The 13,428-nt window shown below is 38.2% G+C and overlaps 1 protein-coding gene across 5 annotated transcripts in view; it reads right to left on the minus strand.

The window, feature by feature from the left end:
• DOCK10 (dedicator of cytokinesis 10) overlaps positions 1-13,428 on the minus strand; it is a 271,622-nt gene that overhangs the window by 18,426 nt on the left and 239,768 nt on the right. For all 5 annotated transcript variants that reach the window (XM_039236824.1, XM_039236822.1, XM_039236826.1 and 2 more), the window contains exons 42-50: positions 12,906-13,043; positions 12,028-12,210; positions 11,390-11,500; positions 9,053-9,268; positions 7,316-7,373; positions 6,901-6,999; positions 3,647-3,753; positions 2,075-2,197; positions 1,830-1,943 (exon numbers count right to left, since the gene is read on the minus strand). In XM_039236824.1, coding sequence (XP_039092755.1) covers positions 1,830-1,943; positions 2,075-2,197; positions 3,647-3,753; positions 6,901-6,999; positions 7,316-7,373; positions 9,053-9,268; positions 11,390-11,500; positions 12,028-12,210; positions 12,906-13,043 — 1,149 coding nt within the window. The remainder of the gene's footprint in view (positions 1-1,829; positions 1,944-2,074; positions 2,198-3,646; positions 3,754-6,900; positions 7,000-7,315; positions 7,374-9,052; positions 9,269-11,389; positions 11,501-12,027; positions 12,211-12,905; positions 13,044-13,428) is intronic.

The following is a 13,428-nucleotide window of genomic DNA, read 5'->3' on the forward strand; positions in this document are numbered from 1 at the left end:
TCTGGTAGGAAAGGAGCATGTCTTATTGCTACGTGTTTAGCACGCCTATATTAGATACTGGTTGGAGAAGCCATCAGTTGGCCAGTCTGGTTTTCAGGACCAGACCCTTAATGGCAGTTTATTACTTTTTCATTGGAAGGACTGCCTGGTAGATTTGAACCTTGGTTAGCTGAGTGCACATCTTATGCGTCACTTCTCTGTTGCCCTGGGAATCCTGTCTTTCTCCTGTAACCCCTCACTGCCTACATTCCCTCCTTGATGGGGTGTTCTGCCATTTTTCTTGCTAATGTTTCACCAAGGTCAAAGATTGTTTATTTTCTCCATGATGTTCAAGATGCCATCCCCTTATCTTTCTCCTCCTCTCCTGTGGATTCCTACACTTTCTCCCTGCAATATACACTGTCACTTCAAATAGTTCCGATTCTTTCCTGGGGCCCTCAACACGTCTACATTTAGTCTCTATCCATAGACTGTCTCTACCATTTTTGTCTATATTTGCACTCCTGGTGCCAACATGCATCAGGAGGAAAATCTGAGTTTGATTAATCTGTTTACGGTAAGTGGCTAAATGGTGACATTTTTTTTTTCTAGGTAGAGAGAAGCTTATCTTTATTAATTTAGAAGTTAGCTTCAAGCTGCCTTTGGTGATTAGAGGAAAATAAATGGTTTTTTTTTTTTTCCAAAAGATTTCAATGGGAAATGATCTAGAATGATCAGGTTGGACTTGACTTCTTCAGCTGCAGCCTTAAAAGATTGCAAGGAGAAAAAGAAAGTATAGGCCACACTGTCTTCTGTGAGGGGAGGGAAGAAAAGGAAATGAGAGGGCAGAGAGTCATTCCAATTGTGAAAATAATGGAATGTTCGGACTCCTGGGTGGCTAAGTTGGTTAAGTGTCCAACTTTGGCTCAGGTCATGATCTCATGGTCTGTGAGTTCGGGCCCCACATTGGGCTTTGTGCAGATAGCTCAGAGCCTGGAGCCTGCTTCTGATTCTGTGTCTCCCTCTTTCTCTGCCCCTGCACTCCAAAATAAATAAACATTTAAAAAAAGAATGGAATGTTCATACACACAAGTCATAGTCATGGCATAGTGATGCCTGCTGAAATATAATTGTGTTGTTGTAAGTCTTCTTGAAAAGAAATGAGATGGTGTCTGGGTTTGCTCCACCTAAAGCACTGCTCAGAGATATTCATAATTAATATAGAATATGTCCACTTAATTTTCCAGCTAATGCTATGGCTCACTAATATTTTTAATCTGGTTCATTGCTAATGTGGTCAACTGGCAAAGATATACTGACCTGCAATACAGGGAACAAAATGACATATGGCATTCTACCTAGAGGCAGTGATAGTTTAAAAGGAAGAGAAGAGAAAATGCACAATTGTGAAGCCAAAGGCTTTGACATGGCAGAGGCTGTGGGAATACTTTAGTCCCAGATTGTTATGAATTTCATTTTTTGAAACACGTTCAATTTAATTTCACTTTAATGCAGGATGTGAAACCATAATTAGATATTTTGGGGTTACCTGGGAAGAAGAAGGTGCTGAAAACTAAGCGTCCTCTTTTCTCTGAGAAGTTAGAAATTACTGGTTTCAACTCGATCTGTATTACAGCCCATGGATTTCTCTGCGCATTTGTTTCCCAGCTGAGCACATTCTTGTGGACAAACATATGACTCGAATATCCAGAAAAACACTCAGATATGCCAGACACACCCACATCCTCTTAATCCCCCGGCACATGGAATCAGACGTCTCATCGAGAATGAAAGACAAAGTTTGGTTGTTGGACAGAATTCAGAGGCCACGGAGCTTCTGATAAACTTACCTGCCCGTAAAAGGCTACACGATAGTAGCGACCGAACAGCCGCTTCTCGGAGTTCACCACTTCCGCAACTTTTAGGTATGACCGATGAATGTCGTAGTAGAGATCTGATAATTTCTGAAACCATAAATCAAAGGGTTTCATGAAGATGATGCTGACATAAAAAACAGGGAGTTTCCGCTTTTGAAAATGGTAAGTAATTCACCGATTTAGAGCAGGATATTTTAACCAGTGTTTAGAAGACATACTTTGAAGTCTCTCTGCTTCTCAAAGACAGCAATGATGGGTTTGTTGACATCAGCGATGAGTTCATATCGCTCGGACTTCCAAAGAAACTCCACACACATGTAGAGCTGCTCCACCAGGATTTTCTGCAATTCCCCAAATCAAAAGGAGATTTAATATGATGATCACTGTGCTTCCTCCCTGAATCTTGTTTTTCAAAACTGTTACACTGTCCATTTCCATCACAGTAAGGTCGCTCTGTTCCCTATTTTTGTTATCGGCATTTACGTTCACCCTGGAGGGATGGTTACGTCTTGCATTTTTCTCTTTCCATCACCGACTTAGACCTGCAACCTTGCTGATTTGAATCTATGAAATGCCTTCAGGTCTGCCTCGTTCTTTCCATTTCCACAGTCACTGCCTTAGATCAAAACCCTGTTCCTTTATCCCCAGCCCCCACTCGTGGTCTGCTAGTGATCTATTTTGCACTATAGTCCATCCTCTGTGTTGTTCTCCAGGAATCTTTCTTTCTAAAATGCAGATCTGATCATGAGCTCTCCACTGCCCTGAAGAACCCTACTTTGAACAGCTGTCCAAACTCCTTCTCCTTTCCAACCGTTGTCATGTACAAAGCGATTTCCCTTTAATTGTGTAGATTTATAATTGATGGGTCTTAGACTGAAAAACATTTGCCTTTCTCAAGATTCTACACTCTTTGAAAGCCAGAATTATGGCTTATTTATCTCTTCTCCCCACTTAACTCAATGCCTCACATATACGAGTGGTTTAATAAATGTTCAGCTGAATCAAATACATACTCCTCAAAGGAAGTAGATTATTTGTTGGAATCTTTTCAACAATATCTTTGAAGAAAAGATTCTTATGCATTATTTGAAATAGTTAATCTAAATATGTAGTTGCATTTCCTGTTTATTTGCAAGGTGTATTAAATTAATAGAAGACCATATACAAAATTAAATTAAAATCTGCCCCCAAACTTGCTTTCTATATCCTTTTTTTAAATTGATGTAACATTAAGATGTAAACAATTAGCTTATGAAATATTTTATTTACTTGATGAAGGAGCTCTATTTTCCTCATCAGAATTGTTGCAATGTATTTATCAGTAGAAAGCTTCTTTTAATTAATGAAAAATAACCATGGTTTGCAAATCAGAAGGTTTTCAGCAGAAACTAATGAGCGTTTCTGTGCAAGGGTATTTATAAGTAAACTTCCTAATGCATTAAAAAAAAGTTGTGACCAGCTCACAAAATTTTCAGTATCCCATACCGCATTTACCAAAGGACTAGAGATTTTATTTCTTACAGAAGAGCTGATATAACATATTTGGGTCCATTTTAGAGAAGTAAATTTTAGTTTAAATATTCATCAAAAATTATGCTTTATCAGTGCAATCTGATATTTATTATTCTCAGCTTAATCGTAGCCTGCATTTCATTTTGCCTAGAAGTCATATTCTATAGTGACTTTATTTGATTTCTGAATAAGATTTTTCTCCTCCATATTTAGCTTAATGTAACAATTCAATGAATCTTTTTACTCAATTACTGTCCACTAGATTATATTGGTCTAACCTCATTGTACGGTGTGTCTTGCATTCCAGAATCTTCTTTCATTGCTCCTTCTTCTTTAATATTTGGTGTAATGCTCAGAAAAGCTGGCCAGCCCATAGAGAACATGCCTTAAGAGGACCAAGCAAAATGCAACATTATTATTTGAGCCTAATCCTGTTTGGAGTAGATAATGCCTTCCTTCATGGTAGTATAGTAAAACTAACTCAGTCAACAAGATGGGTAAACTATGACTATTGATAAATATTCTCTCCAAGGAAACTAATAATCCTGTTTCATAATTTTGTATCATTTTCCAGGTGACCCATTTTCTTTTAGAAGCTGGCATGGAATTATGGACAAAATACAGAATTTGTAGATGGACACAGTTCCAGTGGTCTAGTTTGGCCAACCTCTTTGAGGCCATTTCTCCCATTTGTCAAATGGAAGACATTAATATCTATCTCAAAATATAGTCGGAAGGACTGAAACATTAATATTGAGCAAACAGCTGGTATGGTCAGTGCATTATGAAAATAATGTTCATTACTTGCTGATTTTTACTCCTTTGCATTATCTAGAAACTCCTTTAAATTTTCTTAGCACCATGGCTACCAAGATAAAAAATATATATATCTGACTCTACAGGTCATATATTAAAACAGTTGATAATGGACAATGTTCCCAGAGGAGGGATTGGAACTTTATAGTGGGGAATTTGAGTAGGTAGGAGCACAGCTTAGAGTGTCAGAACAGTCCTTGAACTTTGGCCCCATCACAAGGTCACCATGCTCTCTGGAGCAGACTGTATAACTTCTCTTGGTTTTGTTACTTGAAATCAGGAGGCAACAATGACAGCACTTAACTCAAAGACTTGTTACTGGCATCTAACTGAGATATTGCCATCACAGAGCCTAGTGCAGGGCATTCCCAGGAGCAAGTGCTTTTAAAATTATAGCTGATACTCTAGTGACATGTTTCTGTTTTTGATATCAGCTCATTGGCTATGTAACTAAACTATCACTCCAAAATGTGCTAAAAATTATAATTAGAATAATTATTGCAATCTAGTCCTTGCATTCAAAATTCTACTTCCCTACTTTTTAATAATGTTCCTCCTGTAATTAAACATATATTAAAATATATGAAAATTGATGAGCAGGGATATATATATATATATATCCCCGATATAGGAGAGAAAGTCATGATACATCTTTTGCAGAATGATGATCATTGTTAGATTTGTACTTCCTGGAGTTGCTCATATTTCCCTATATTCTGATTCTTTCCCCATTGTAGTGAGGAGATAATTTATCCCTGTGACTTAGAAACATAAAAGTATACTGAGGACTTCAGATACGTGCCAATGGATATGAATATATACTAGTGCATCACAAAAAAATCACCTTCCTCAGAGTTTACTAAACAAATATTTCTTTTCTAAGTAGGTATATTAAAGTCAAATATTACCTTAGGTCTAAAAGTGGGTATTTAAACTTTTTTCATATTAAGGTTTCACACAACATTTTGGGATATAAGTTCCCACAATTTGTGAGACTGACACCCAGTTTTATCAGATTTCTTCAGTTTTGTTTTCTGTTAGAATTTGAAATAATCTTTATGGAGCTCTGTATGGTGTCTAAGTATGATATAAAATAGATGGGGATGAAGAGTATGTTAGACAAGACAGTGATGATTTTGATGACTTGCATATAAAAATGAAGTTGAATAGTTCATGTGGAACTAAGCTGGAAGATCCCTGAGTTTTAGCATGGACGTGAGCTGGGGACGTGAGCTGTGGATGTGAGCCATGGACATGAGCTGTGGATGTGATACCAGGTCAGGTTTCCTCCTCAAAGAAGCGACCTCACTGTCTCATGGTTCACTTTGTTAACTTGGTTCAAACAGTTTATTTGCAAAATCCACTGAGATTCTTTAGAAAATATATGCATTTTTAGAAGAATAAGGGTTTAATTATGTTAATCAAGTAAATAAATGATTAATTAACTATGTATATTGTAACTAACATCCAATTTACCTTTTGTTTAGTTGGTTTGATTTTAAAATCTAAAGATTTGTTTGTGTTTTTCATACACTGAGATTTTCAGTGCATTTTGAAAGTTAAGATAGTATTATGAAGTAGACTGCAGGTCATAACCTTTGGGTTCGAACAAACCTTTTCAATAGAAAACAGTTTAAATATATTAACTATATTGCCAAATTTTTTTACAAAGAGTAATTCTTTAGTTATTGTTATGAAATCTTTCATCAAACATTAAGGATGAAATATTTTTTAAATTAAAATTTTTTTTTAATGTTTATTTTAGTTTTGAGAGAGAGAGAGAGAGAGACAGAGTGCAAGTGGGGGGGGACAGAGAGAGAGAGAGTGAGAGACAGAGGATCTGAAAGCAGGCTCTGAGCTATCAGCATAGAGTCTGATGCGGGGCTTGAACCCACAAGCTGTGAGATTATGACCTGAGCCGAAGTCAGACACTCAACTGACTGAGCCACTCAGGTGCCCCAAGGATGAAATATTTTTAATTAAAGGATATCAATGCTGGGAATTATTATATGTTGTAAGTTGTCAGAATCAGTTAATGTTTTTAAAAAATGGAGGGGCACCTGGGTGGCTTAGTTGGTTAAGCACCGACTTCGGCTCAGGTCGTGATCTCATGGTTCTTGAGTTCAAGCCCCATGTATGGCTCTGTGCTGACAGCTTAGGGCCTGGATGGAACCTTCAGATCCTGTGTCTCCCTCTCTCTCTGACCCTCCCCTGCTAGTGCTCTGTCTCTCTTTCTCGCAAAAATAAACGAAACATTAAAAAAAATTATTTTAAATGAAATGTAATGTAACATTATATATTTCTACATATATATTTTTGGCATTCCTTATTTTCAATAAGTAGCTTTTTTGACATTTCAAGATTCAAATGGATTTCTCTTGCAATTTTAAACAACTTTAGAATAAAATCCCAAGGACAGACTAATATGCAAACTGGTAGCAAAATATGGCCATAACTCATAATCCTAAATATTGGATCAGATGCAGTTCTATTTGCTGAGGACTTTCTGGTTCTAAACTTCATAAAATCTGGATGGATTTCTGAATGGTAGGAGCCTTAGACTTTTGAAGTGTGAGGTATGAAGGTCTGAGATAGCTTTTGCTTCTAAGAATACACTTGAGAATTTCATTGAAGTAAACTTTAAGTAGCAACTTGATTTTCTCTGCACTGTTCCGTGGGGGTAAAGGAGCTTCTGTGGGAGAGTTAGAACACTCACTTCCTCCACCAGGAGCTGTTAGTAATGGGTAGCTATCACAGGGGTGGACATCCTCCGGGAGCAGGGACGGTGTGCAAATCTTTTCCATTTTCCAGTAACCTATGGTAGTGCGAGATGATGTTAAGACATTGCTACATGTTGGTGTTAATACAACTTATGAGACTGTAATCAGTAAACAATAAAACATTCTCGTTTTGAACTAAGGAGTTGACCAGTTAGCCTTTTTGTACATAAAATAAAAATGAGAGAAGCATGAGAGAGCTAAATAAGTACAGCATAATTAAAAATATCTGTGACAATTAGTGTTACTTAATGAAATGTAACTGAAATTAATGCTAAAGTCAGGAAGTTAATTTTAACTTCAGTTTCAACATGTTGACTTCTGGACCTTTCTCCCTGCACACGGTCAACTTACCTTTTCTTTTCAGGTATTCCGCAATGAGGGCGGCTATATGGATGTAACACATAGCAGCCTGTAAGAAAAAAGAAAATGGTATTCAAGGAAGGCACAGCAGAGATCTGACTGTTTCTATCATCAGGACTAATTTTTCTTGGTGAGTCAGGATTCCATGTAAGAATACAAGGAGGAATGGTTTTAATGACAGAATTAAAAACAAGAATCAGTCTGATTTCCAAAGAGTTTCCAATCAAGAATAAATGCCTATTTAGGTAGTTTTGTTTGTTTATCTGGGTGTTGTCTTCCAGTGGGTGAATGAGCTGACCTGAAGAATTTTCCCGTAGAATTAATTACCTTCCTTCCTAACTATTTAAGTCTAATGTATATAATGTATTTTATTTTTTTACTTTTAAAAAATTTATTTATTTTGAGAGAGACAGAAACAGACAAGTGGAGGAAGGAGAGAGAGGGAGAGAGAGAGAATCCCAAGCTGATTCCATGCTGTCAGCACAGAGCCCAATGCGGGGTTCAAACTCAGGAAACCATGAGATCATGACCTGAGCCTAAAACAAGAGTCAAAGCTTAACTGGCTGAGCCACCCAGGTGCCCCTGGTGTGTATATATTTTAAAATCAACAATTCTTGTTAAAACTATACACTATGGTATCAGGATCTAAACTGAGAATAAAATTAAGTTACCTTCTTACTTTTTCTATTTCCAATCATGGCCCCCTTTGAATTTCTACTGTTTCAGATGGTCACCTCATAAGGTGGTACTTGATTAAATAGTGCGGCCTAAAATAAGGTGTGCTCCCACCAGCCAAAATATGTGGCAGTATTTTATTTTTCTCTAGTATCTCCTGAAAAACTTTGAGCATTGCTGAGTAGGCACTAGAACTTGGCCTGTTGAGGGGTCGAAATGACTGACTTTAGCTTTTCTCTTTGAAGTTTTATGAAGAGATTTCTCCATTTTCTGGGCAGTCCAAGGGAACTGGAGTATCTCCTTGTCCCATCAAACTGCCTCCAACTGCAGCTTCTGATTGCTTCTATGTCTATCCCAGGATCCTTCACATGCGTTTAGAAGAACTTCAGGCATAACTTGAGGTTTTAGGACCCTTCTGGACAATCTAATCTCTTCCCCAAAGGGGTGTATTTCTGATAATAAGGCAAAACTTTTCCATTCGATGTTCAGAAACCACTTGGGTGCTGTGAATTATTACATAAAAAGCCACACAGTGTTTAAACGGACATGGAAAAGTTAGCTATGGATTCATAATCTTCACACAGTGCACTCTCCTCACATGGCTCCTGGGAGTGCTAATATTTCCATCACTAGCTCAGACTCGCTGCATATGAGGACAGATTACCCCAGCCTGAGATTACTCACTATGATGACAAGCTTCTCCATCCAACTCCAATTACAGGGAAGCAGTTTTAAAACACACAACATTACCTTAGATAATTCAATTTCTAGACACCCTTACAACCTTCCTCTTTAGTCCTAGGCTTTTCACATCCCATTCTGCGTTGCATACCCTACAATCATAGCTGACACCAACAACTCTGGCTTTATTTGGTATCATTTACATGGAGCCAGGCATTCTTCAATCCTACGTGCAAATTTGAGGCAACTAATATATAATTCGGTCACATCTAGATGAATGGAAAAACATGGTAACCTACTGTAAATGAAAATCCAATTGTCCTGAGAAAGAAGACAATGCCAATGGAGAAGGACTGAGCCTTTGCTAATCACCTCGGATAAGTCTCCGTTTCTTGCATGAATCTTGGCCATGCTTTCCAGCCAGGTCCTGCGCAGCTCGGGGGTGCTTGCATAGGAGTTTGCCAGGCTGTACTGGAGGTCCACCAGCATCTCGGGGTCCTTCTCATGCTCTTTCATCTGAGCTGTGGCCATCAAGACGGTCCTTATACGTTTTGTCAGATCTTTCACCTCTGCTGGGAAGTTGCTGTTCTTTGGAAAAGAGAAAGGCTGCGTCATTATCTGTTTCAAATTCCTAAGATAAGTTATGCTGTTATTTCTGGCTTGGTATCACAGTTTGATGTGATATTGTTCCTAAGTATGTCCTTTCTTTATACATGCATGTTATGTATTGTGGTTGTGACTACACATTTGAACGGAAGAACTCTAAGTAGACTTTGTCTTATCTGCGCACCTAGCTTCCTCTAGTAATAGCATCCTGATTGTTCTTTGAGATGCTCTCCTCTCTGGGTCACGTGATTTGAAAGGGTCTACTTTATTCATGGGCACCAGTGTGTGGCCCATGTTACTGACCTGGCCCATCATATTCTTTGATCCCTCAAGCCAGTGATTGGTTTAGGGATGGGCCTATGAACAAGGTTCAGTTTTGGGACTTTAACTGACCCAATTGAATGAGATGCTCCTTCCACTAATAGGATATTCCAGTATCCTCAGAATTTCTGAGAAAGTAGGCTCATCCTATTTGTAAATGAAGTAAACAAAGAGGAAAACTGAACTAAGAGATAGAGAGAGGTAAAAACAGAGGCAGTAGGGGAAGGGGATCTGAAAACATGATTATTCATTGATTTTTACAGTTTCTTTTTTATTAAAAACATTTTTTTCTAGTTTTGTTCAGAAGTAACTGTCATATATCACTACGTAAGTTTAAGGTGTACAGCATGGTGGTTTAATTTATATATATTGTGAAATGAGTACTATATAGTTTCAGCTAACATCCATCTTCTTCCAATGCAATATAGAGACAAGAAAGAAAAAAAGAAAAAAGGAAAAAAAAATTCCCCTTATGATGACAACTCATAGGATTTTTTCTCTTAACTACCTCTTCTTTTTTTAAATGTTTATTTTTGAGAGAGACAGACAGAGCGTGAGTAGGGGAGGGGCAGAGAGAGAGGAGGACACAGAATCTGAAGCAGGCTCCAGGCTCTGAGCTGTCAGCACAGAGTCCGATGCGGGACTTGAACTCATGGACCACGAGATCATGACCTGAGCCAAAATTAGGTGCTTAACCAACTGAGCCACCCAGATGCCCCTCTTAACTACCTCTTCTGTATAGTATAAAGCGATGTTAGCTACAGTCTTCATGTTGTACCTAGTACTTCTCTATCTTACAATTAGAAGTTTGTACCTTTTCACCACCTTCCTCCAAATCTCTTCCCCCCCCCCACCTCTGATAACCAGTAGTCTGATTTCTTTCCCCATGATTTTCAGGTTTTTTGAGAGACAGACAGGACGCGAGCAAGGGAGGAGCAGAGAGAGATGGAAACACAGAATCAGAAGCAAACTCCAGGCTCCAAGCTGTCAGCACAGAGCCCAACGTGGGGCTCAAACTCACTAATCATGAAATCAAGACCTGAACTGAAGTTGGACACTTAACTGACTGAGCCACCCAGATGCCCCTCAGGGATTTTTTTTTTCTTTACAGTGAGATCATACAGTACTTGTTTTTCTTTGTCTTATTTTCACTTAGCGCAATGCCTTCTGTGTCCATCCAGGTTGTCACAAATGGTAGGATTGCCTCAAATTTTATGACTGAATGTTATTCCATTGAATATATACACCATAATTACTTTATCCATTCATTCACTGATGGACATGTAGCTTGTTCTCATGCCTTGGCTATTGTAAATGATGCTGTTATGAACATGGGGTGGACAATATCTTTTTGAATTAATGTGAAAACATTATTTTAATTCCTTGGTTCAGCCAAGCCTGATGCCAGGCTCTTATCTCTGGACTTTTCAGTACTATGATTAAAGGAGAAGTTTTCAGAAATTTCTAAAAGAAAGATTAAATACATTTTACCAAGACTAGGATTATGAGAGAATCACTGTATTTTTTGATATTTGTGGTTAGTATTCTTGTTATATCCCATTCAACCCACATCTTGAAAATTCCAAGTAACAGACGATAGATGGACAGACAGTTTAGGAGCTTACTGGCAATTCAACAAGCAAACTCAATGTAAGCTCTTCATTTAAATCTCAATACACAAAATACAGAATTTGTATTTTTTTTATTTTGATATTTCATAAAAGGATCCAGTTTAAAAGTCTTCCCAAAAGTCTTTGAAAATGTCCATAAAGCATTTCTTACTTTCATCTGCTTGTCTCCATTAGCAAAATTGTTGGTAATTGCAAGGGAATGTTGAAACCGAGAGCCTCCAATCCCAGCATCGGCGATTAACTGGCTTACAGCCTTGATGAGCTAGAAGAGAAGAGAAAAAGGAAACTCCAAAGGTAGTAACTAAGAGATAGTAATATTAAAGAAATCCACTGGATTGGATGAATGCATCATTGATTTCTCCCTGAGGGTCCAAAGAATAGCATCTTTATGCATTAACTTTTCAGAAGGCCGGCTAATCTAGGGTGTTTCCTATAATTTAAAATATTTAAAGAAGGTTGCAGGAATCTTGGGAGGCCTTAAAAGAAGACATTTCTGTTTGGAACCTGGTGGGGTTTCGCATCCTAGAGATAGTCACAGTTTCCTGCGTGCTGTATTCTATTTGATTCTGTTCCCCGGCAGAAGAAAAGTAAAAGTGGAATTATGGGCTGTGTTGATTTCTGCCCAGCTGCCTTCTTTCTCCAAACCAGAGTTGACTGTGCCGAGCCTCTTTAAGGAGGAACTTGGTAAAAGAGTTGGCAGCTCTTGCCCTGGGGCCTGGAGGCTTTTATCGATGCCAAAAGGGAAGAGTGGCTTGGACAACAGCAATAATGGAAATTGGCAGCACTTACTTGTAAGTGGGATCGGACAATTGACTTCTGCTTGTTAAATTCAAAATTCTTCCTCATGAAAAAGTAGAGAAGAGCTGATGCTTCTGTCTGAGTTGACCGTGACCTGTGGTTACAGCATTTTAAGACTTCATAGCAGAAGGATCCACACAGGTCTGCAGGCCCTTGAAAGAATGCTGAAGGAAACTATGGAGATAGAAGGGCTGATTAAGTGGTGGTGGTGGTGGGGGGGCATGCCTTCATTTTGCTGTGTTTCTGCTTGTATTTAAAAATTCCTTAGACCAAATCTGCCTTCTTCTTCATCTTTTTTTTTTAACCTAGTCTATTTTTTCCATCTGCAAGTGGAAGGGATATAATTGTATTTATTTAAGTCCATACTCATATTTCTCTTTTTTTCCTAGAAATAATCATTCTCTACATGGTGAGTATCCCATGCATCAATGATGACAACCCAAAACTAGTGAAGGAGAGCTATGAAATGTTTTCTCTTCACCCAACATTGTAAAACCACAGGGATTCTGAAAGGTGGTGGCTGTGTCTACTTTAATATGGAAACTTCACTTGGCATGAATGGACATTAGAGTTGACGATGTGCATTCTCTGTGTCACAAACACTGAAGACCACCCCTCCCCAAAAGATGGCTACATGCGAATATTGTCCCCTTTAGATATCCAAGTAGATAGGTTGTCAAGGCTGTAAACTTGTTTTCAGACCAGAATCACGTGGCTTATTAAAACCAAAAAAAAACCTCTAATAAAAACCAAATAAACCAAAATGGAAGGACACAGACCTTCTTTCCTCCATACTGAGAGATGTGAAGATTAATACAGTTTATTATCATCCTTCTCTGAGCTTCCACTGGAACGAGGAGAACTCTTACCTTGCATACGAACAGCCTCAAGGAGGCAAACACATGCTTCAGCGCTGTGGCTGACTGGTTAACTTGGAAAAAGAGCATGTAGGTGTCAAAGACCCTTTTCATCATGGAATTTTGACATTCGGATTGTTGGAGTTGTCTCTGGAAATTTAACACAGAAGTGATTTAGGATGAGTTAAAAGGCACCTGCATTCTTTCAAAAGATATTTATTGTGGGCCTACGATGTGGTAGGCACAAGTGTGGATACTGGAGATTGTGTTGAATAGGAAGATAAGGTCAATGTTCCCAGTGAAACTTACATAACAGTGATTGGAAAAAATTACTAAATAAGAAAATAGAGCATAATGATGTGTGATATAATACAGAGTAATTGGTTTGGGAACAGGATTACTTTATTTTTTTATTTTATTTTCTTATTTAATATATATATTTTTTAATTTCTAGGAAAGAAAGAGAGAGAGACAGCATGAGCAGGGGAGGGTCAGAGAGAGAGGGAGATACAGACTCTGAAATAGGCTCCAGGCT

The sequence above is a fragment of the Hyaena hyaena genome, unplaced genomic scaffold (genome assembly GCF_003009895.1).
Source record: "Hyaena hyaena isolate Hyena2069 unplaced genomic scaffold, ASM300989v1 scaffold_117, whole genome shotgun sequence".
In the NCBI taxonomy this organism is placed as follows: Eukaryota; Metazoa; Chordata; class Mammalia; order Carnivora; family Hyaenidae; genus Hyaena; species Hyaena hyaena.